The sequence below is a fragment of the Agelaius tricolor genome, unplaced genomic scaffold (assembly GCF_023055355.1).
Source record: "Agelaius tricolor isolate 1412-34295 unplaced genomic scaffold, bAgeTri1.0.p SCAF_4, whole genome shotgun sequence".
Taxonomy (NCBI): Eukaryota; Metazoa; Chordata; class Aves; order Passeriformes; family Icteridae; genus Agelaius; species Agelaius tricolor.
The window spans coordinates 48,814,122-48,838,220 of record NW_027269264.1 but is presented as its reverse complement, the minus strand read 5'-3'; the positions used below and the strand labels follow the sequence as shown (position 1 = coordinate 48,838,220).

Sequence of the window (24,099 nt, the reverse complement as noted above, 5' to 3'; positions counted from 1 at the left end):
GTAGACAGGAGAGCGTGTCTTTGCAGCAGAGTGGTGTCCCTGGGGTGACACAATTGCTGCAAAAATGGCTCCAGAGTGCTGCAGGGTTGGTAGTGAAACAGGGCACACTCCTGGCAGCATGCCTGGACCCTGGCATTGCAGCAGGACACAGCTCCTTACCTACACCTGCTGAGACCCAGTCTGCCCATCCTTCCAGCTGAGCCAGACCTGCTGGATGCAGGTGTCTGTGTGGCTTTCAGTTTGCCTGGTGTGACCAGAAGACGTTGGACCCCCCAGAGAAAGCAGAACTGATTTGCAACACCCGTCCATCCTCCCTGCCAGAGCCTGCGTGACACTCAAGGCTGAATTTTTATGATGTGGAGCAAGGGGAAGTGTGAAGAATTAGAAAGTTTCCTGACAACTTGCTTTGTCCATGGCTTTTGAGGTTTCATGTGGGCCATGAAAGATTTTCAGAGACGCCAGATACTGGTAATCTAGAAGCTGAGAGCCATTGTTTTGCTGGGAATGTTGCAGAGTGGGACCAGGAATGTGATTTTCTTAGACTTTTTTAATTTATGGAATTCTTCTACTCCTTTTGCAAAGATCTTCCAAGCTGAAGAACCTATTCCTACTGACACCGTTTGCTTTTGTAGCTCTTTAATTTTTTTCTTGAAAGGCCCAGACGCACAAAGGGGCAGGGAGAGGTAACCTCTGAGTTGCTGCTGTTGCTAACGCAGAGCAGCAGTTGCTTCCCTCCACTCCCCAAACCTCCTAGCTACCTGAGACAGAGCACACCTACCTCCCAGGTACCTCCCAGGCTGTGCCCTGCTGCCATGCCAGGGTTCTGTCTGTGCACCTGCAACCCCAGGACACCTGTTCCAGGACAGATATGTTTGAGTACAGTGAACTCCCTATGGGTGAGCTTCATATTTGAGCAAAGGAAATAAAAAGGCAGGCTCATAGAGGTGGAGACTCCTGCCACTGCAAGCTCTGTTTGCAGGAAGAGGTGAAGCATAGACAAAGGAGACTGGTTTTCTGAGCCTTGGAGGGAATGTGGATGGGCAGTCTCCTGCTCTGTTCCTGAGACATAAAACACTGCAGGAGTATCTGCCCCCAGTCAGCTTGTACGTTGGCAGAAAAAGAAGAAAACAAGAATTCTACCATTATTTGCTCAGGGTTAGTTTTTGGGTGTGCCTGGGGGGAAGATATTTGGAGAGGGCCACCCTGCACTGGCCTGTTCAGTGCTGCTGAATAAAGGTGTTGCAGGGTGTGCAAATCAGCAGAAAGCAGAGCCTGATCCCTGGTGTGCGAACACATGTCCTTGCTGAGGAGCACAACAGAGGAGAACCATCACAGGGGAATGCAGCTTAGCTGTGAAGCCTCAGAGAAGACTTGAGGGCTTGTTTTTCTCCTGCTTCTGTGTTTCAGTTGGGATGCAGGCCAGGCACATCCAGCAAGGTGGCTGAGGAAACACAAATTCATCATCTCGTGCCCTGGACTTCCTCTGATGGTTGGGTCTGCTGCTGTGGCCAGTGCTATCAGCCTCCAGCTGCACAGACAGCCTCATCATCAGTCCCTTTTCTGCCCTGCTGCCTGTGCTGGCCTCCTACCCTTCATGGTCCTTCCTGCCCCCATCAAGTTTTGACAACAAAATGTGCCACAGCAGTTGAGTTTGAGGCCTCCAGGGCTCATGTCCCCTTCTGCCCAAACATCTGCTCTCAGTCCAATCCTAAACAACAACCACTCCTACCAAAACCTTGGCTTTCCATCCATGTCACACACTGCCAGGTAATTAAGAGTATCTGTGCCCTTCAGATCTGTGCCCTTTTATCACAATCCTTATCACAGCAGTAAAAAGGTGAGGATTCTCCTGGTGTAGTCACTGCTTGAATATCTGGGTGAGTATGGAAGACACATCTTCCAGCTAAAACCCAGCCACGAACCAGAACACCTCACAAGTCCTTCTGAAATCTGTACTGGGAGAGGAGGCAGCCCAGCTGTCGTTAATAGCGGGTCCTGACAGAAGACCTAAAAACTGGGTTTTAGACAAGAAATTAGAGACAGCAAGATTCCAAAAGGGTCATGGAGCTGAAAGAGAAAGAAGGCAGCGCTATACTGGCAGAGTTTCCCTATCCAGTAAGGAAGCTTCTTGCACCATATGTGATTTCTCTGCGTGCCTGTTTCCTTTCCGTGTTTGCACCACTCACAATCAGATGGGTGTGCAGTGAGGCAGCCAGGGTAGCTGAGACCTCAGTCCTGCCCTGGAGCATAGGCAAACATGGCCCTGCAATGGATGCTTCTCCTGCTCCTCACACCTCTGCTGGCAGCACAAAATCATGGTAAGCCCTATCCACACAATTATGGAAAACCCCAGGGAAGAGGTAAGCAGTGCTCCCTCCTCTGCCCGCAAGAGAAGGTTTTACTGTGCTCCTTCTGCAGAGCCCCTGTGCAGCCTTATGGTGTGCAGGATACAGCAGCTGTATCAGGGCAGTCTGATGTCCACACTGGGCCCAAGTCCACCAGCTGGGTTGTGCTTAGGCAGAGCTCTGTTTGGGGATGGAGGGCAGCAAAGCCTGGGCTGCTGGGAAAGCCTCTATGTGTTCCTCCATGGAGCTGGAAATACAAGGTGTCCATCTGTCCTGGCACAGTGTCAGGGTGCCATGTCCTCACCACAGAGGAGATGGCTGCTGGTGCCCCACCTGGACCTGGGGAGCCATGAGCTGAGCCCCTGGGTGTCCAGGAGAGCCTGGGGACAGGACTTACCATATTCTGGAATTGCTTTCTAATGCACTTCCTTGGTGCTGGAAGGATCAGGGCACCCCCAGGGTTCTGCTGGGCTCTTCCTTCCCTGACTGCACACTTTGATGCCAGCAGAGTCACTGGGAATTTGCAGGCTCACATGTTGTCTGTGCTCCCAGGAGGCAGCACTGTCTGGCAATTGAGCTGTGGGTGCAGGAACTGTGACCTTGCATTGTTCTGTATCTGTCTTGGAGTATTTGTCTAAACTAATTTTCTTGGAGCTAGGTGATAAAAATCATTAAACTTGGAGCTAGGTGATAAAAATCATTAAAGTAGCATCTAATCCTGTCATCCTGGTTTGCTGGGGTGTTGTATCTGGGTGGATGCAGGCTAGAGAAAACAGCTGATCTAGTGGCTGTGACAGAGTACAGGGAATGGGATCAGAAACTTTAATTGCTGATGTGAAGTGACATCAGGGGCTGTACTGTGTGAGAGGTGTCACAGGAGCCTGTTTCCAGGGAAAATGTGTCTGGTTGCAGAGAGTGTAAGCACAGCACACTGTCACGCAAAAAACAAGGGCTAAACCTGCAACAGAGGATATGCTCCTGTCCAGTGTCTTGCCAGTGCCCAGATCCCTGCTGAAGCTGTTCTCCCAGGCCAGCATGTGCAACCATGGCTTTCCTGTTTGTTTTCAAGGTGCACACTAAGACCAGGATCCGTCTGTGTCATGTACAGAGGGACGCAGCAGGGTCCTGTAGGCCTGCAGTCTCTTGTCACACTCAGCAGATCTCAGTCACCCAGCCTTCCCCAGAGGAGTCTGGCACTGCCTGTGACACAGATGATATTGCTGAGTTTGCACCTTGGTGCTTGTGAGAAGAGGAACCAAGAGAAAAACATGTGCTGGCCACACCCAGCAGTGTGAGCAGCCCTGCCCGCATCCCTCAGCACGTGGGCTCATCCCATCCTGGCACCTCTGCTGAGCTCCAACCTGAGGGATCAGGGGCCTCCTCTTGCAGAGGGACAGGGCAAGGAAAATGGCCCCAGTGAGGCAGGAGGGTCTGCTAGGGTGGAATGGACTGACAGTGGCAGTGGGGCAGGGTAAAGCCGTTGGACAGAGAGAGGGAACAATTGGGTGGGATCCCTGAGCACATCCCCTGGCAGATACAGGGTAAAACCTGTTGTGCATAATGCCACAGAGAGCAGTGCAGGGAACAGCAGTGCAGCCACAGGCACACACAGGATGTGGTTTGCACGTGCGGTTGGCCCTGCTGCTCAGCTCCCCCTATCATGGGGACACTGTGCACTGGGCAGGGTGCATTGTGTCATTGTCCTATTGTCACTTTATTGTCTTGCTGTGCCACTCTCACAGGGAGTTTTTCCTCCCTGAAATGCCATACCTGTACAAAACTCTCCTCCCCTTACAGCTCCAGTGCCCCTGGAAGGCAGGTGGGGAAGCTTCTAGGGCTCGTTTTCTGTGCAAAGGGTCTGGCATACAAGCTGGCTTGGATGCCTTTTTCATCAAACTTGCTTGACACTGTGTGTGATCTAGTGGCAGCTGACAAGAGGTTCTAACCAGGAGCACAGCTGCAATAACCAGGAGGTGGGAGGATGGTAGCTGAAAGTAAGCCATAGCCAATCTGAGAGGGTTTGTGCCAGCCGGATCCCAAACTGTGCCTAGAGTACATCCTATGGGGAACATGAGTGCTAAGAGGTACTGCAGTGAAGTGCCTGAGGCTTGGCACCTCAGGGGTGGTGAACTGTGGGCTCCAACATGCTTCCACTTCCCATCACCAGAGCACAGATTCAGGAAACACAAATTTTGCCTCCTGTTCTTAGACACGTGTCAGATGTCCTTTAGCATCTGGTGCACCAGTACAGGTTAAAGTGCCACCATTTCCCGGCTCTTCTCACAATGCCTTGTTCAGTGACTTGCTTTGCCATCCCCTTTCCCTGCCATGACTCCCAAGCAGAGCATCCCCAGGGTCTCTCTGCTCCATCATTCTTACAGTCCTGCTCAGCAGCTTTGGTTGCTAGTCAGGAGCACAGAGATGCTCTCAGACCCGTGTTTGTGTTTGCAGTGCCTTGCAAAACAACTCTCCACTGGTGGAAAGAGGGATTGCTTTTCTTAGCTCCTCTCAGCAAGCACATGGCATCAAGCACAGCAAGACTGCAGTGCACTTTGCTGTCACCTCTCTCGGCTGCTGAGCTGCCCTGCCAAAAGGGGTGAACTTCGTCCTACTGCTTCTTAGATTTCACCTTGTCCTTTCTTCTTTGTGTGTGAGATAGTACAGTGTAAGAAAGGACACCTTCTGCTGTTAAGCAAAGGGCTGAACCCAGGAGCCTGACCTGAATTATCAGCATAGCTGTTTCTCCTGACCCTCCCCTTCTGGCCCTTGCTGGGCCTTTGTTTAGCCTGCCAGGCTCATAACTCCTTGCAGCAGGGACAGGCAGTCCAGACATTTCTGGAAAAGGCTTTCTGTATTCATGGGTAATAAACAATATCAGAGAGGAGAGTATTCATTTAATAGCTTCAACTAGGAAAAAAACCAAAACAGTAAATATCTGCCTTTGGAGGTAAATAGACCAACCTTTTGTTACCACTCCTGTCTCAGGCATTCAGCATTTTCCATTTCACAGTGAACACACATTGCATGTTACAAAAGGTACCTATTTGGTCACATCTACTCTATATTTTCCTTGCTGAAATTTCATTTGACTCAGCCTCCTTCCTCTAGCTGGGGCATTCCCCTGTAGTGGTACTCTCCAGTCACTGGATTTTTGAGTATTGGAATGAGCTGTGGGCTCTGCCTGCCATTTCTGATCTCTCCCACCCAGCCCTTGGGCTCTGCTCAGCATGGTCCATGTCCAGCTTGGATGTGGGTGCTGTTTCAGCCTCTGTCTGCCCCTGAGCACAACAGGGCACATCTGGCAGGTCCAAGGGCACAGGGGAGCCTGGGAGGAATTTAAAAAGTGGGGCCAAATGATCACCTCCCTTCCCAAATTCAGAGAGATGCTGTAAGACCCATGTTTTGTTCTCAGTAGCTTACAGTGCAACTCTCCAGTGCAACTGGAAAAACAGTGGTTTTCTCTGTGGAAACAGTGGTTGCTTTTCTTAGCTCCCCTCAGCAAGCACATGGCATCAAACTCAGCTCAGAGAGCTTGGGAAGGAAAGGATGAGTCACAGAGGATAGGAATCCCCCTGGTGCTTGCAAGGGGCCCTGTGGGCAGAGAAGAAGCAAGGAGGGAGCATGAGGGTTTTCCCGCAGGGCTGCTCTCCTGTGTAGTCTTTGTGTCTGAAGGGCAGATACACTGCTGGCACACTTGTGTGTAGTGGTGAGGCAAGGTGGTCAGTGCCACTACCTTCCCTGCAAGTGTCCTCGGAGGGAGAACATTTGGGCAGGCACAGGACATTCACACACTCAGCACTCAAGCACACCACAGCTAGCAGGCAGGTGAGATACAGGAGGATCTTCTGTATGGAGTTCCAGCAAGGGTTTATTAAGGTCTGGTGCTGAAGGAGTTCAGGGACAGAAGACAATGGACAGTAGAGGGTCCAGGGTATAAATATGCAAAAAGAGGGTGGAGCAAATCATCAGGGCCAATCAACTGAGGACATAGGTGCAGTACAAAGGGCAGGAGCCAATAGGGAGTGCCAGGGTGGACAGGCAGCATTGCATTAACCAATGGGGAAACAGGGAGTGGGGAATGTTCTAGAAAAAGATCATATAGGCGTAAAAGGGGTAGGGACGGCCAACGGGCCAGTGGGGAATACAGAACTGGGGTAAATTAGCATAGTGCTGCAGAGCACCATGGGGGAAGCTTTCTGACCCCTAACCTATGGGGGATGCCTCCAGGGCATTGCCACTCGCCTTCTCCCAATGGGCTCACAGGCCTCCACAACTCCCACTTCTTGTTCAATTAAAAAGGCTTCTCCCATGGACCTCTGCAGACACTTAATGAAACACAGGGACCTAACTAGCACAATGACAATCATAATTAAAACCCAAAACAGTCCCTTGACAAAGGATGAAACCCATCCTGTGAGTCCCATCTTTCAAAGAGTTCAGTAAGTTCATCAGCGCTTTTCTCAGTCTTGATATTTTCTGTGAGCTCTTCCAGCCCCTGGATACTTGGATTGACCTTGAATGTGAGGATAAGTTAAAACAGCACATCCTGACGAAGTCTTGACAGCCATGTCCATGGGCCAGCAGTAGAAAATCTATGGCTGCTTAGGTATGTTGACAGTGCATTTTCTACGCTGTCCATGGACAGACACAAACTGTCTTGTTGGAGGGTTGCTGCCAGGGGGACCCAGATGTTTTGGCTGACTGCGGGACGATCCACGTGGTCACTGGTGGTAGGGTGAGGAACATCCAGAGTGTGGTGGTGAGTAGTTGGTAACTCATGGTCCTGTCCTAGGAAAGATGAGTTCTTCCTGGGAGTCTTAAAAGGAAACTTGTAACTGGGGAAATAAGTAACTTCATAACTTCTATTGTCTTCTTCCCACAACACTCCACCCTTTTTTCTGTTTTTATCTTAGAGGGATGTGAGGGAAGCAAAACCAATGTAACAACTTAGAGGATAGCATAAAATAGCGATATTATGAAAGTAAAGGAAGTTAAAAAGTAACAAGGTGTTAAGATGGGATATAACTTATCCCACATGAAAAATCCAGTAGGCAGTTTCATGGGTCAGGAGAGGCAGAGCTGATTTCAGAAGTTGGATCTGTGCAGCATGTAGTTCTTTTCTTTCTTCTCTTTCTCCTTCTCCAGGCTGTATGTGTATGGTCTGGATCTTCTTTTTCTGGGTCTTCAGGAGTTCTTCTGGGTGCTGTGTCTGGTGGCTCCAGATACAGCTTTATGTTTTGCTGGTGTCTTGGTTTGAAAAGACAGGTGGCTGCTAAGGAAGGCAGGAGCCTCTCCTAAAATGGAAAATGTGAACCCCCTCCCTCCAAATTGTTATAATTTTGAAATTAAAGGGCTCTGAGGCAAAGATATGGGAGCAGGAATAACAGTTCTTTATTAGGGAAGAAAATTTAAAAAATAAAATAAACAATGCAGTAATAAAAAACAACACTGACAGAGTCAGAATATGACCTGACACCCTCTGGGTCAGGATGTTGGTAGCAGTCCCATGAAATGGTGGCTGCAGTCCTCCTGGAGTGACAGATGTAGTTCTGCTGAAGCAGTGATCCTGTAGAAAGGGTGTAGTCTTCCTCTGAAGATCCAGTGGTGGTGTAGATGGACCTGGCCTTCCTCTGGGAAACCAGTGGGAAAGGGCTGCTCCTCTGGGAATCCAATGGAAAATGCTGCCTGTGGTCTTCCAAATCTCTGATTATACCCAGATAGGAATGCTTGGCTCCTCCTTCTGAGCTTCTCGCAATGGGATGATGTAATTTTTATCATTCATGCAGTGACACTCAATGGCCCATTAATAGAAGATATCTCCCCGGAGGGAGGATTGGTTGTGGAAGAGATAAAGAAAACTGCCTAATTAAAAGAAGATAACTGCTTCACAGCCAGGAATAGAATACACACCCATTTCCAACCTAAAACAGCCGAGGATCCACTTTGGGCCTGATCCTGTGGACACACAGGCATACCCTCTCCCCCAAGCTATTAATTGGAAAGGGCCCATTATCCATTTGGTTTTGGGGTCCTCGATTAGCATAGGCGGATTCTCTATGAGCTGAGCTCTGGTACTATTTGAGAAGCACCTGACAATGGGGGGATTTAGCCCTGCAAATGAATTATTAAGAAAATTGATAACATAAAGAGCCTCGCACAATCTTTCAATGCTTGATAAGGTTTCAACCTCCCCCATGCTGGTGATCAATGACCCGCTTGATGGCCCTCTCTACAATGGATTGTCCTGTTGGGGAGTGGGGTATGCCAGGGGTGTGCTTCACCCCTCACTGGCTAAAAACTGTTAGAATTTGTGGGAAGTATAAGCAGGACTTATTGTTGTCAGTTTTTATTTTCCAGCCCAAGGTGGAAAATGCAAGGAGGAAGTGTTTGATGACATCTTTTAGCTTCTCCCCTGCATGAGCCAAGGTGAACACAGCCCCAGAGAATGTGTCAATGGACACATGAATGTAGTTGAGTCTCCCGAAGGGACCATAGTGGGTGACATCAGTCTGCCACAACTGCAGATTTCCAAGGCTGCAGGGGTTAACTCTGGCTCCCATAGAAGGCAGGTTAAAGTCTTGGCAACTGGGGCACAAGCCATCAATTGCCCTGGCTTGATCTTGTGAAATTTTAAACATTTGGGTAAGGGCTGGAACATTCTGATGAAAAAATTGATGGCTCAGCTTCTCTTGGTTGAATATATAAGGCAAAGTAGTTTGTACAACCATGGCCAGAGCATCAGCCCTCTGATTACCCTCAGCAATTGGTCCTGGGAGGCCAGTGTATGATCTCACATGCATAATATATTATGGTTGCTCTCAGTGGGAGAGTAGATAAACTAGTTTCAAGAGCAAATTGTGTAAATTTGGATTGCAGACCTCCTCTAACAATGAATGTTCAGCTCTCTCAGCTACCCCATCAACATAGGCTGAATCTGTGACCAGATTTAGAGGCTGCTTGAACTTCTCAAAGGCCCTGACAATGGCTGCTAATTCTGTAATCTGCGGGGATCCCTGAACAATTTGGACATCAGACTCCCACTCCTAAGTGTTTAGGTTCTTACAAGTCATAACTGACTTGTGGGATCTGCCTGAGCCATGAGTAAAAACTCTCAGTGCCTTCAGAGGAGTTCTACTTTTTAATGATTTTGAAACCAGATTAAAGGTTGAATTAAAAAGTTCGCATTTTGGGAAATGAGTTGAAATTTGACCTGGATAGCTGTCAAGAGTGAACTGGAGGTTCTTGTTTGTCTAGAACAAAGTATCCAGATCTTTTAATGTCAATAGTAGGTATATGCACGTGAAATCACACCTTGCCAAGGTCCAGAGGCATGCTCTGGCTTTTGTGATGAGCTGAGCCATCAGGTCTTGGGGTCTTGTAATGGTTTCAATTGGTTGGTGGGACTGGAACACGCACTCTACAATTAAAAGTTGGTCCTTCAAAGTGGGGTTGAAGGACCATTGGACCATTCTTCCATTGAAGAATTAATCCATGGAATTTGGGTGACTTACCCAAAACTGCAAAATAAAAAGGCAGGCTAGGGTCTGCATGGTGGGCCTGTCTCGTGGTCAGTGCTTTGGATCTCATTGGTCAATACCTTTTGGATTGCTACCTTGGCCTCTGGAGTGAGGGTGTACCTTGAGTTGAGGTCCTTGCAGCTTTGCAGAAGGTTGAAAAGAATTGCAAGGTCCTCTCTCGTGATCCCCAGCAGTGGACGGACCCAACTGATGCTCCTATGGAGCTGGTGAAGATCCCTCAGGGTCCTTGTGTCATCTTTGATGGTGAGCTGCTGGGGTACGATGGTCCGTTCGCTGATTTGGAGTCCAAGGTAGGTGCACAGGCAGGTGTGCTGAATCTTTTCTGTTGCAATTTCAAATCCTGCCTCCTTGATGGCATGGATGGTCCTTTTCAGCACAATGTCCAAATATGTGTCTGTCTGGGTAAAAATCAGAATGTTGTCCATTTAGTGGAGGACAATGGTGTCTGGAAACTTTGTTCTGAGAGGTGAGAGAATGTGGGTGACAAACCACTGGCACAAAGATGGAGAGCTCTTCATGCCTTGAGGGAGTACCCTCCCGTGGTATCTTTTCAGGGGGCTTGCCTATTCAAGGATGGGAATGAGAAGGCAAACTGTGGGGCACCTCTGGGATGGAGTGGGATGTTAAAAAAGCAGTCTTTAATGTCAGTGACTGCCAACATCCTATCCCTGGGGAGCATTGAGGGTGAGGGCAGGCCAGGCTGCAGGGGACCCATATTTTCAATGACCTCATTGATCTTTCTGAGGTCGTGCAGGAGCCACCTGTCCTTGCCAGGGTTTTTGATAACAAAGACAGGGATGTTCTAAGGGCTGTTGGTTGGTACGATGTGGCCTTTGGACAACTCCTCCTGCATAAGGGACTTGAATGCTTTCAGCTTTTCAGCTGGTAGGGGCCACTGGTCCTCCCACATGGGTTCATAGGTCTTCCAGGTGAGTGATGGAGTGGCACACTCCACAGTGGCCCCAATTAGAAATCCTGTGGTCTTGAAGGGGTCTCTCGCCTTGCTCCCCATTGAGATAATAGGTCCCTGCCCCATAAGGTAATGGGAGCCCTTACCATGAACGGTTCTACCGTGGCCACCCCACTCTCAGGTCCCGCATTTAGGATGGTCCTTTTGCTCCTCATGGAGGTGGCAGCTCTTCCAGTCCCAGAGATGACCCTATTCACAGGAACCAATTTCCAGTCCAGTAGCCACTGGGAGTGGGCAATGATGGTGACATCAGCTCCAGTGCCCACCATCCCTGGAAGGTAGCTCTTGTCTCCCTTATTGAATAGTTTTGAGTGCTGTGGGAGGTCTCACAGCTACCAGGAGGTGTAGAACAGTTACAAAAGGAAAAATGCTGAGGCCCCCTTGCACTGAAGTCCAGAGTGGGGCCATGTGGGAGAGGCCAGCCATGCTCGTGAGCATTCACAACCCACTCAGCTCCTAAGGCTGCCTCAACTGCAGAGTTTCCATCCCCTCAAACTGCTTCTTGCTTCAGGCCAAGCCTCACATGACTCTTTTCAAGCAACTTTGTTCACATTTCTATGGTACCTCTAGGATCAAAGAATAGCCATCAGTGAATAATCTTCCTAGGGGCACAATTCAGTGCCCTGAAATGCAAATTAAAATATGGGAAATGCTTTCATGAGTAGCTCTCACCTGACTGAAATACTTGATGCTCAGTTTGCCAGCCTGGGGCTATTTTTTTCCACTTCTTTGTCAGGGGTTTCATTCTGTCTGAGGAGGTGCAGCTGGTGTGGTCCCCTACTGCATGAGGTCTGCAGAGCACTCCTGCTTTCCTGGGAGTCCTGGTGCCACTTGGGTGTTGTAGGAAGCAGTGCAAACTCTCTGTGCCTGCCTGACTGCACCCTGGTAACACTGGACAAAGTTTGGACAGCTACAGCTAAATTTGTATGGTGGAGGAACACTCACAGAGAGTTACAGTTGTTCTGTGAAAAGTGGGGTCTGGTCAGAGGGTAGAGACCCAAATTCAAATCCATGCAGAGAGGCAGTAGCACTCCTGTCTAGAATTTAATGAAAATGAATATGAAGATTTCCTTCAATCAATTGCCCAAGCTACATGCTGCAAAACACAACCAAATGTGCAGCTGGTGATAGAGCAGAGGAAATAACAAGTGTAACATCCAGAAAGAAAGCAAAGTGGCAACTCTACTGGGATTTTGCTGCAAACAAATGTGCCTGTGGGTGTGAGTAGATCGTGTCCAGCAGAATGACAGGAATGCCAATGAGTGGTGCCAGCAGAGTCTGGTGCACTCCCACAGCCCCTGGATTTGTGGGAGAGAGCAGCATCCCCCAGGCTGCTGGACCCCTCTGGCTGGGGTGTCTCCTCAGCAGCAGGTGGGCAGGATAACCCTGTGGATAACCCTCCTGCACTGCCCTGAGGGTGTGGGGAGGGATAAAGCATCTGGGAGATGCGGCTCATCCTGGGAGGTGCCATCTCTGCCACCCCTCTGAAGAGAGAGGGATTGGCACCCCTCTGCATGGAACTCCCTCATCCTCATGGATGCTGCTGCAGCCCAGTGACCTCAGGCTCTGACTCCTGGCCTTTGCACACAGGAAAATGCAAAATTCCCTCCAACTGGGATCCCAAACTGCAGTTTACTCCGAGGAAGAGCTACTATGCCTTGTACGAAGTGGTGCGGCTCAGCTGTGCTGGGAAGATTGTGCCGTCTGTCCCACAGATTGAATGCATTTCCAGAGGGGCCCAGATGCTGTGGAATGAGATTCCCACCTGCAAGGGTAAGCACAGCCCTGCACCACCCTGGCCCAGGGCCCTGAGCTGCTGGCAGACCCTCTGTGACCGGGTCGTGCAGATGACAGTGCAGGAATGGCAGACCCGGATGCCTTGGCTTTCCCCATGTCCTGGCACTGACAAGGCTCTTTTGGTCTCAGCCCCTTGCTGTAGGCACCTGCAGGGCTCTGTGCTCCTGGGAGGAGTTCAAAGGCAGGAACAAAGCTCCCTGCACTGGGGGCTACTGTAAGCCCTGTGCCTTCCAACAATGAGTGCATGGTGGGAGGGGATGGAACTCTATGTGAAGACTGGGAAGGAATTCAGTCCCTGCCCAGCTTTTCCCAAATGGAGCCTGAGTTGAGAAGCCTGCAAGACTGTAGCAGGCATGGATGGGATGGCTCTTGGGGCGGTCTGCTGCCACCAATAACTCTGTCCTAGGCTGCAAGAGAGGGATCAGCAGTTGAATGTGGTGACCAAAGGAGATGAGACCTGTCCAAATCAGAGCAAGAGATATCCCAGCAGACCATTTCCCATCCTGCTTACATGAGCTCCTTCTCCTCCCCAGTGGGATGCCAGCAGCCCCAGTGGGACTCACAGCTCCAGTTGAGGCCAAACAAGAGATTTTACACGGTCAGTGAAGAGGTGACACTGAGCTGCTTTGAGGATGACTCTCCTCCCCTCGCTAAGATCAGATGTACAAACAGGAAGAATCCTTGGGAGGTGTTGGACATTTCAGGAAAATGGCACAGGTTGGCTCAGACCCTGCGCTGCACCACGGGTAAGTTGGGAAGCAGTAGGTCTCCCCTGCTACGTGCACTTCCCACTGTGGAGGGGACCTGGACATCCTGCTGTATCTGTGAGACACCTTGGGCACAGCTCAGAGTCAGGTCCCAGCTGGGAGCAGTCTCCAAGGTGGGGAGGGTTAGAAGCATTCAGTGTGGGACAGGTTTTCTCTATCCCTGCATCTCCCAGGCTATTCCTGAGTTGTACGTCACGGGAAGTCAGAGGGGATCCGTCCCCTCTCTGTCCCAGTGTCCTGTATCACCTCCTTGCCCTGGCACATGCTCTTCTTCTGCTCTTGGGGGCCCTTGGCTTTCCTCATGGTGTGGAATGCAGACATTAAGCACAGTTCATGATGGAAAAGCCTTGGTCCCTCTCCTGCCGAAGCATTCCCTCGCTGAGAAGGTCTCTCACACCTTCTCCCTGACAGCAAAATGCCCAAAACCTGAATGGGATGCAAGACTTCAGTTTTTGGAGAATGAAACTGAATACCCACAGAATAGAGAACTGACCCTGACCTGTCCCAAAGGCCTTGAGCCCTCCTTCCCCGAGGTCAAATGTACAAGAGCAATTCTGGAAGTGAATTCGGGAAAACCAGTCTATGTGGATGCCTGGTGGGGCAGGAACAGCACAGGTGCCTGGACACGCATTGAGGGGGATGTCCTGTGTATGGGTAAGTGAGGCTGCAGCAGCTGCCCATGTCTCCCCTCTACCCTCACCCTCCCAGGGGCTCTGTTGCCTGTGCAAACTGCTGAAGAGAACAACGCAGCCAGGAGACAACAGAGCAGGCAGAACCAGCTGGGCAAGCTGAAATCTCCTGCAGTGGTTCCTGAGCAGGCCAAGTCTGGGGCTCCCAGCCCAGTGCCCAGGCCAGGGGCAGGATCCAAGGCTGCCAGCCAGGTGCCCATGGAGGTTCCATTATCTTTGCTGTGCCTCCAGGTGCCACCCTGGAATGCACCCAAGGTCTGCTTGTTCTCCTGCTGGCACATGGATAAGGGACCTGGGGGACATCTCCTGCACCTGCAGGGATTGGAGCAGAGGGGAATGAATTGAGCCCTGATGATGTAGGGCTTGGCACTGGGAAGGGAGGCTGTATGGGATGGACCTGGGGAGGAGCAATGCCACCCATCAGGGGAGGGAGAAGCAGAGCTGTCCCTGCCAGAGACACAGCTGTGCCCAGTGTGGGCATGGCAGTACATGGCAGTGCTCAGGAGAGAGGGAGAGACAGGATGGGAATCTCCCTGTTTTGGGCTGTGGGATGTGGATAGGAGCATCCAGAGAGAGAAGTGGGTGGATAGAGGCAGACTGATCAAGCAGTGATTCTTCATACTTACAAGCTCAAGGAAAGCCCCTTACCAACAAGTCTTGCCCTTAGGTCACACCCCAGCAGATGGATGTGTCACCTTCCCTCTCCCTTCATTGTCAGGAGGGATGGCTGGGGATTTCTCTCCCACCACTCACCCATACCCATTTCATCATCTCCTGCCCATCTAACACCCACTTTCACCTCTGACAGAAGCGTGCAAAAGGCCCCAGTGGGACTCCAGACTCAAGCTGACACCAGACCAGGAGAACTATGAGAAGGATGAGAAAGTGATGCTGAGCTGCCCTGAGGGTTTCCAGCCACCCTTCACTGAAATCCAATGTCAGACTCAACTCCAGTATGATTATGGGACACGTGTGTATGAAGAATTTTGGCATGGAAGAGACTCCAGAGGTGCCTGGGCCCCAATTCAGTCCCGTGTGGAGTGCATTGGTAAGGGAGGGATCAGGAGCAGGACAATCCTTTGCAGTGGGAGATCCTGAGAACATCACTGAGGGGAAACAGCATGGCAAGGTCAGGGTTTTTCCTTGGGGACAGCACTGTGAGGATGGAGGCTGTGGAAGCAGCTCCTGCTTCCAGGCCAGGAGGAAATATCTCCTCTTGTGCTCTCCCATGGCACCAAAGGATCACTGCAGCCACACAGCTCAGAGGGTTTGAGGCAGGCAGGATCCCTTTGCTGCTCCCTGGGAGCTGGGATGTAGCCCAGCTGGGGACACACCCTCCTGGCTTCTCCCCAAGGTGTCCTGATGTTTGACTGAACAGGAGCTTCACCCTCTGTTCTCCCCAAGGTGTCCTGATGTTTGACTGAACAGGAGCGGTTGTGCCACTGGAGAAATTCACCCAATGGTTGACATTCAGTTTCCTGTGCTGTCTCTGACACTGGGTGCTCTTTTTCTCCACACGTAAAGGTGGCTAGGCTGGAGATCAGGCACTTCAGCCCCAGCCAGGACCATGGAGATATCCAGAGCAGTGGGGACGTGGAGAAAATGGGAAGGATAACCCCAGCCCAGTGCTGATGGCTGCCAAGTCCCCTGGCTCTCCTGTGACTGTGACCAGCACGGGGCTCCCAGGAAATTCATCCAATTCAGCAGGGCAAGAGGAAAACAGAAGGCCCACGAGAGCTGAGCTTTTTCATTCCTCAGCCCCTTCAACTCCCAGGGATTGCTTACTGCTTTTGCAAGGCCTTTGAATCGGTCTTTCTGTAATCCTTTTATTTAGGCTTTGCTTTCATTTTTGCACTCCTGGAAGCAGGACTTGTATGCCAGATTTCCCAGTCCCAGACACACAGGCCCAGGTTGATGGCATTCTCCTGCTGTCCTCTGGGTTCCCAACCCTTCTGCCCTCTCTGCTGGTATTCAGCCAAACCCAGGGCTTAGCTTGGCCTGGCTGGACTGCTTTGTGACTCTACCTGTTCTGTCTGGACAAGAAATAAAGGCTTATGGATTGGAGGGGCTGCCTGTCCCACACAGCTTCTGCCTGCTCCCCTCATTGCCCCTGTGGGGTGATATTCCCCTGCAGGGAGCTGACTGTGCCTTGTTGAGGGGAGCCACCAGCAGGGCTGCTGTGATCCTCTATTCCCCTGGTGCTGCCTGACAGCTTTTCTGACCTACTGAGCTGAGCTGGACAGCTCTAATGTGAATTTGGAGCAGATGTGTGGTGGCAATCCATCAAGGGTGATGGCTCTCCTCACACATTTTGGCCAAGAGTGTATTCTGTGCCCATGCTGTGGTATCTCTGTGCCTTCAGCTCCCTTGTTGCCCCTGTGCCAGGTCAAACCTGGAAGAAAAGCAAAGATCAGGGGTCACCACCACCATGGCCTTTATTGGTGAGACACAGGACACAAAGCCATGGGGTCACTCTTGCTTCTGAAGTCTCCTGCCTTTCTTTCTGTGGTGCTGCTTGAACCACATCCAGGATATTGACGTTGAGACACCAGAGCCTGGGATTGCCATGGTGCAGCCACAGGCTGATGGCAGAGCCTCTGTGGAGCTGGTAGGGCACTTGGAGCAGCACCAGGAAGATGCAGCCCCAGGAGGAGATTGTGTGGAGTTTGAAGGAGCAGTTCAGCCCTGCAGGACCATGGGTTGTCCCACTCTTGGCTCTTGCTGACTTTGGGCTTCCTGCTTCTCCCACAGTTGGACAGATATTCTGTGCCCCTGAGCACCATGGATCTTAAAGCGGTTGGAGACTTCTCTGAGCAAACACAATGTGGGTGTTGGTGCTACCCCACTTTCCTTGGGGCTACCTGAGGGGACAAGGAACCTCAATGGGACAGCTGTTCTCCTCATCCTTGGCAAGGAAGCATAGGTGAAATCCTGGTGCCTCTGCTCTGGTCTTCATGCTCAGGCTGTGATTCCAGATAAGTTCCTGCACAAATGCTGGGCAGAGGGTCAGGTTCCCATTTCAACACCTGGCCAAAATTTGGAGACATTCTAGCCTGTGTTCTCCAGCCACAGAGGACCCTTGGGGTGGTTTTTCAGGAGAGTGAAGCATCTTGAGGTCATGCACATCCCTTTTTCCCCCTCTTGCTTCCACTGTTACTGATGAAGGGCTGTTCCAGAGAGTCAAAGTCCCATGCAGAGACAGGCTGTGGTCATGCCCCTACTTGAAATTCCCATAGGTTTCAAATGAATTCAAATAACTGAGGGCTAGTTCATAGCAGAGCCCATACTGTTCCTGTGGATAAAAGGATGCACATGAGGCTCTGGTGGACCAACACCTGCAGTGGCATGTCAGCATTGGTCTCCAACAGCTTCCTGACACAGAGCATGCCACACACAGGTGCAGTCCAACCTCCCCATCCCAGCTGGAGTCCGCCATCCCCAGCTGAGGAATCCAGGCATGTGCTCCAGGAGCTGGAAGGATGGGCTACACCAGCACTGGAGCCAGCTGGATTTGGCAGGAGAGCCAACATCCATGACACAAAGTGTTCAGCAGCCAGGTGGACCAGAAAGGGGCCACTCATCATGCAGGATGCTTTGGTGCCCGCTCAGTTCTGCAGAACCTGCCACTGAGCGAGTGGGTGTGCCCCAGCAGCAGCAACTGCTGGGAGCTCACAAAGATCTCATTGGCACCTGGCCTCAGGATGATCTGAGCACAGAGGGGCTGGGGCAGCTACTGGGACAATGCAAGATATGGCTCTTGTTGGGCTGCTGCCATCCCAGCTGGGTTGGAAGTCAGCACCTACCACGTTTTTAATGAACTGTCTGCGCCTCCTCTTCAGCATCCTCACAGCCTGGGACACATCCACCATGCCCTCACTTTGGATCTGCTCACACAGGAAACCAGCAGCACAGAAGATCCCACTCCGGCTGGCTCCATCCCTGTGGAGGAGGGCAAGGGGAGCTTCATTTGCTTTGGGATGGCAGGTGGCAGGGCTGAGACTCAGAGGTGTCCCCCTAGACCCCCACACTCTCAGGATGATCTTGGCCACACATCTCCCACCCAACCAACCTCCAACAGGGGAGCCTTCCTCCCTCAACCGCACTGAATTCATATGCACACATCCACCCGAAATGGAGCTGTCCCCAATGTCACTGACGCAGCCTGAGCTGTGTCCAGCTCTGTGCCATGGCTGCTCCTCCAGGAGACATCACTCACCAGCAGGTGACAAGGATGTGTCCATCCTGGCTCTGCCGATGGTGTGTCTCCACCTTCCCTAGCAGGCTGATGATGGTGTCAGGGTGTGGCGGAAGGCGATGCTGCATGGGCCAGTCTGTCAGTTGATGCAACCGGATTTCCACTGCAGATTTCTTGGGCTAGTGGGGAAGAAAGACAGAGGGCTGGGCAGAGCAGAGACCTATTGGCTTCATGGAGGGAAGGGGAGGGACAGTGCATGCCAGTCCTGCCTCAGCCACGCACACTGGATCAAGGGAGCAGCCCCACATTGGGAATGCCACTCCAGACGTTGCTCTTCTCCAACAAGTGCTCTGAGAGCAACAGACAGAGCATAAGAGAAGAGCTGAGCTCCAGGTGCAGCTCAGACTGACACCGGTCCTGTGTCCAGCTGCCTGCAGCAGTTCCCCTTCCATGAACCACTGAGATGTACAAACTCCAACCACAGCTGCTGTCCTCCAGTTGGAGGGCACACAAAACCACCTCTGAGTTCTACCTGTGCCTGCAGCCTCACTTCCTTGGGATTAACCTCTCTGCCAAGGCAAAAGACTCTGCTGTGGCCAGTGCCCTGCCAGGACCCCACCAGATCCCTGTGCCATCTCTGTCTGGGACTTTGAGCCCAAATTAAAGCCTCTTGACAGCTGCTCTTCCCAGCTCATGCAAAGATTCTTCTCAAAGGAGTTTGCCAGCTCTGAGCAAAGGGCCCACCTGCTGCCTGTTGCTGAGGACAAGTGTCCAGGTTGTGAAGCCAGCCCCAGGCTCCTCTGAGATCAGCTGCACGTGGAAGCGGCCGTAGTCATCTTCGCCCTGGCTGGGCCAGAACTGCACGTACGTCTGGGGGAGGGCGAGAGGTGCCTGATCACACATGGCCCCGCCTGCAGGCAGGGCAGGGCTCGGCCCCGCACATGGGGGGGCTCACACCAGCCCCTCGCCCATAAGCCACATGCACATGGCTCTGCCAGCCACTTGCTGGGCACCAGCCCAGTGCTGCAGCCAGAGAATAACACTCCATCACACAGGACACCTGGGCAGGGCTCAACAAAACCCGAGGGATGCTCATTTGCAGCGACACCAAGGACAGCCCCCTGCTGTGGAGCTGTGGAGCTGGGACTGTCCTCAGGGCTCTCCCAGGTGGAGCCCCCAGGCTTGCAGTGGGTCCTGCTGCAAGCTGGGCTCTCATGGTAAGATCCATGCAGGGCCAAAGGCAGAAACCACACTGCTCGGCCCCACAGGGAACCAGGAGAGGGGAGAGCTGTCAGAGCTTGGGCTGCTGACCTTGTCCAGCTCCTGGAGTTCATTCAGCACAACTAGCGATGTGCAAGTGTAATCCCAGACCAGAGCCCAGAAATCCACCAGCGTGGTGGGGAAAGGCAGCTGCGTGATGATGATTCTCTCCTCCTCGGTGTACGTCTGCAAAAGACAGGACGATGTGTGTGGGGAGAGTGCCAGCATCCCCGAGAGCCCTTCCCACAGCGGCCACGGCTCCCTACCGCCCTGCTGAGATGGAGAAGGCCCAGGCAGCCCAGCCCTGCTCAGAGCTGCTCATGTTAGCGCCCCGCTGCCCTCTCAGCTCATCGCAGCCGGGCTCAGCTCGCAGCAGGCTGTGGCTGGCGCACGCCGCTGCGCTGCCCGCGCAGGCAGGGCTCCGCCGATCGCGGTCGCGGGGGCCATCTCCTGGCAGCAGGGCCAGCAGTCACCGTGCAGCAGCCCGAGGGCGGGGACACCTCCCCCGGGCTGGGGGCTCTACCCTGGCCTGGAGCTGGGCTGCGCAGGAGGGGCCCGGCTGCCCCGAGCAGCTCCCGCTCCCCCGACGGCCGGAGCCTTACGCTGGCAAAGACGGCGTTGATGTAAGCTGGCGAGCCGTCTGCGTTCACCGAGGACATCAGGATGGGCCGGCAGGAGTCCGCTGCGGAGGCAAGGGGCAGAGAGGGGGAAATCATCGCTTGTTGCCTCCCGACGGAGAGGCAGGGGGCTTTCCCTGCAACACGTACAGCCAACATAGCTCCCTGCACCATGGGTTGGACAGGATGGAACGGACAGGCACCACCAGACCCACGGCTGTGACAGCTCAGGGCACCCTGATGGGGGGTGCCCAAAACCCTCTGGTTGGGTGCACAGCAGATCCACCCTCCTCACTGCTCCCTGATGTGCCTCATCTGAGCTTCTCCACTGGGAAAGTTTAGACCAGGGACATATTTATCCCAGGTGTACCCCCTGTACCTCCAACAGGCTCAGAAGGAATCAGCCTCATCTGCATTTATTATCTACTAACCAGAATACAACAACTGCACCCTGAGCCCAACCTGTCAGTGACATGTGCCGGGGAGGGAAGCAGCAGCAAAGCATCGTTGCCCCCATGCTGCTGTCAGGCTCTGGCTTTAGAGCAAGAGGCTGCCCAGCCCTGCCAGTGTTACCTGGCAAGATCCCTGGCTTGCGGTTCTTGGCTTGGTTTCTGGGCTTCTCTGCTTCTCTGCATGGCAGGAGCTGGAACAACTCAGAAAATCTCTGCAGGGCCTGTAGAGATGATTCACCCAAGTCAGTCCTGCCTGTCAGCAACTCACCTTCTTGGGCCACTGCAGAGAAATGATCCCCCATCTCCATCCCACTGCTGGGGAGGGGAGCAGGAGGGGGCTGGCATCACAGAGGAGCCCTCACAGCACCAGTGCACCGTCTCCTGGTGGTACCTTGAACTCCTTCTCCAGGGCGCTGTTGCAGCCTGAGGTCTCATCGTCTCGCAGGGAGTGCACGCGGCTGGCGATGCTCTCCACGGGCACCCCGGTGCTGCCGCAGAGCAAACCTTCCAGAAGCGCCTCGTACAGGAAGCTGTACTGCTCCTGCGGGAGGACACAGCTCAGCTGAACAGGCTGGAGCCAGTCCAGGAGGAACCCTGGAGCTCCAGATCACCAGCTGTCCTCAAACTGTGCCAGAAGTGAGCCAGGTTCATCCTTCACTTTCCTGCCACGCATCCCTGAGGCCAGACACTTCTCATTGCAGGCAGCCCTGCTTTGGGACACAGCCAGCAACTCCAGCAACCCAGACAAGATCATCTTCCTCAGGTTTAGTGCTCCCTCTCAGACCAGACCCCTGCTCTGGGGAAGGCAGCCTGGAAAACCTGCAAACCAGTTAGACCTTGTACAAGAGGCTGGTTGGTGCAGCCCAACCTGGTTTTCTCTGAAGGAGCCCAGCACTAAGCAGATCATGGGGACATAGTCCCTAGGCCAGGACACTGCTGCCCAGGAGCTCCGGAAGGACAGACATCCTGAAAGCCAGAGGCACAGGTGGACTCTCGTTCATCATCCTTGCCTACAAGACAGCCCTTCTGTGGCAGGGTGACTGATACATACAAATGCTGCTGATACCTCAGAGAGTCTCAGGGAATGAAGATTCCAGCTGCTTTGGACACAACATTGAAAAGATCCTTCAGTCTCCGTCACCTGGTAGCCCTGGTAGTCCCTGTGGCTAGATCAGGAACAGCATGGCTAATGTGGCTTTGCATGCCACATCTCTGGGAAGGGTGGTGTTGACAGCAAAGGGTTAAAAGCCAAAGAATGGCTTTCATTCAGAAGGAGCTTGGTGGATTGTCTCAAGCGGCCTTACAGCTGGGCATACCAAGGTCTGGAAAATGACAGTGTGAGAAATCCTAGATATTGTCTGTAAACAGCCTACTGCTGTTTATCCTCTCTCTGCTTTGGGGAGTAGAATCCATGTAGAGGGAACACTGGTGTTTACAGAGACCTGGAGCCCATTGCCATGAACTCCCTGTGGTTGAGCTCCCTGTTTTGGGAGACATCCAAGACCAGAGATCACAAAGACACAGAGGAGGAGATCACAGCCCAGCTGGTAAACTACACATGCACAGGCCTTTGTTAAATGGGTGAAAAGAGCAGCCCCACTGTCCCCCAGGATGGACTGGGCCTGATGGTGCCGGTGTTCCCACTTATGTGTTACCTCCTGGCATCCTCCAGCTAGCGAGGTAATGAAATAAATTTACTCTTGGCATTTCAGCCATGGTTTTGCGGTTGTTCTGGCCACTCGCCTGTGTCGACTCCCACAGGTGGGCATTGGATCTGCAGCCCGAGGCGTGGAGGGAGCAAATTCCTCACCTTGGTCTGCACCATGCTGACCCGCTGCTCCCGCAGCTGCTGCACACAGCGAAACACATCCACCTTGCCCTCAGCCTTGCCCATCTTCAAGAGGAAGTCCAGGGCGATGAAGGTGCCTGTGCGCCCGATGCCTGCGCTGGGGACACGGAGCAGCGCGGGTCAGCGCTGCCCCCGCTGGCCGTGCCCCAGCAGCCAGACAGCCCCAGCGCGGTACCTGCAGTGCACCAGCACGGGGCCTGCAGGCGCTTCCAGCACCCTCTTGTTCACCACCTCCACCAAGCACAGCAGCTGCGACGGGTTTCTGGGCACCCCGTGGTCCGGCCACAGCAGGTAGTGAAACTGCTCCACTGCTCTCGGCAGAGCACAGCCTGCCTGCAGAAAGGGAGACACAGCTGGCAACAGGCAGCTGCAAGCGACCAGGAAACTTGGGTCAAGTGATTGCCTGCCGACAAGGAGGCAGCAGTGGAGAAATCCGCTTGAGAGGGGCACCAGCACAGCTCCCTGCAGCAGCGCACCATAAGGCCTGCTCCACTGCAGCTCCTCGGACACTAAAGGGCACAGTCACCCATCCCACGGCCACGCAATTCATTTTGTCCTCTGCTTCACCGTGAGTAGTGAACGCAAAGCAGGAAAAGCAGCTCGTGCCCCAGAGGGGAATGATACAAATCACAGCTTAGAGTATTTCCACAGTCATCAAAAAGCCCTGGCTTGCCCAGAAAAGATCTACCCTAAGGCTGTTACTACACTGATGTGAATGTAGTCCCTTGTTACCAGCCATTGTGATTTTCCCTAAGCATCACTTTCACTTGGCATGAACTAATGCTACATCTTACCATCAGGTGCTCTTGGAGCTTTATGTTTCAGCTACATATCGCTCTGGGCAAGACAAGAAAGGACAGAAATATGCATCACTGCAATTTCTTCCTATTGTGCCTGTTTTCCCTCCTTGCAACTCCTTCAGTCTCTGCCCTTTATCTGAGGTGTAACTTCAGCACGAGCACACATCTTGGCAAATGACCTTTTGTAGGTTATCTTAAACCATAAACTATGTGTCCAGGTTTAGGGCTGTAAGTGACCAAGGAGCTTCAGTGTGGACCTTCTGCAGATTGATTTAGGTGTCACGCAGGCACCTGTCCCATCATCCTGCATGTGCAGAGAATCCATTCCATAGCCTTTATCTGCTTTTATACCCTTTGTAGTCACCTCACCCAAGCCCTCAAGAATCTACAATATCCCCATGTGCAACGTCAGTTCAGACTGCTCTGGGGTGACCACTGGAGCTGACTGACTGCCTTTGCCTGGCACAGAAACCTGGGACTCATAGCCTGGCATGGATTCCATTTATAGCAACCTGCTGACTATAAACTGCACCTTTTGTGCTGGAGACCAGGCTCCCCACAGGGTCCATGTCTGACAGCTCCCACCAGCTGCTGAAACCCAAACACATCCTGCATACCCACCTCAGCTCCGTGCCAGACTAAAACCCAGGCACGAACCTGAACACCTCACAAGTCCTACTAAAATCTGTACTGGGAGAGGAGGCAGCCCAGCTGTCATTAATAGCGGGTCCTGACAGAAGACCTAAAAACTGTGGTTTTAGATAAGAAATTAGAGACAGCAAGATTCCAAAAGGGTCATGGAGCTGAAAGAGAAAGAAGG

The 24,099-nt window shown here is 52.5% G+C and overlaps 2 protein-coding genes across 2 annotated transcripts; one reads left to right on the top strand and one right to left on the bottom strand.

Annotated features, from left to right (window-relative positions):
• The first annotated feature begins 2,193 nt into the window (after positions 1 to 2,193).
• On the top strand, positions 2,194 to 16,195 carry LOC139589525 (uncharacterized). Its single transcript, XM_071425969.1, has 6 exons — positions 2,194 to 2,318; positions 12,444 to 12,626; positions 13,184 to 13,396; positions 13,829 to 14,071; positions 14,915 to 15,154; positions 15,631 to 16,195. The coding sequence occupies exons 1-6, from the start codon at positions 2,258 to 2,260 to the stop codon at positions 15,636 to 15,638; spliced, it is 948 nt and encodes a 315-aa protein (XP_071282070.1). The 5' UTR covers positions 2,194 to 2,257; the 3' UTR covers positions 15,639 to 16,195.
• Positions 16,196 to 17,287: 1,092 nt separating this feature from the next.
• On the bottom strand, positions 17,288 to 23,848 carry LOC139589453 (receptor-type tyrosine-protein phosphatase mu-like). Its single transcript, XM_071425920.1, has 11 exons — positions 23,840 to 23,848; positions 22,655 to 22,812; positions 22,441 to 22,576; positions 21,022 to 21,171; positions 20,752 to 20,851; positions 20,164 to 20,243; positions 19,613 to 19,747; positions 19,046 to 19,171; positions 18,323 to 18,480; positions 17,910 to 18,045; positions 17,288 to 17,398 (listed from the first exon to the last, which is right to left on the bottom strand). The coding sequence occupies exons 1-11, from the start codon at positions 23,846 to 23,848 to the stop codon at positions 17,324 to 17,326; spliced, it is 1,263 nt and encodes a 420-aa protein (XP_071282021.1). The 3' UTR covers positions 17,288 to 17,323.
• Between the last annotated feature and the right edge of the window lie 251 nt (positions 23,849 to 24,099).

Bases quoted from the DNA above. Each gene is read 5' to 3' on its own strand.
- LOC139589453 (XM_071425920.1), bottom strand. The intron at 20,852-21,021 runs GTACCACCAGGA...TCATCTCTACAG, and splicing joins CCCTGGAGAAGGAGTTCAAG to GCCCTGCAGAGATTTTCTGA. The intron at 20,244-20,751 runs GTAACACTGGCA...TTGCCTCCGCAG, and splicing joins CAAGCCAGGGATCTTGCCAG to CGGACTCCTGCCGGCCCATC.
- LOC139589525 (XM_071425969.1), top strand. From the start codon at position 2,258: ATGGCCCTGCAATGGATGCTTCTCCTGCTCCTCACACCTCTGCTGGCA. The intron at 2,319-12,443 runs GTAAGCCCTATC...CTTTGCACACAG, and splicing joins GCTGGCAGCACAAAATCATG to GAAAATGCAAAATTCCCTCC. The intron at 14,072-14,914 runs GTAAGTGAGGCT...CACCTCTGACAG, and splicing joins GGGGGATGTCCTGTGTATGG to AAGCGTGCAAAAGGCCCCAG.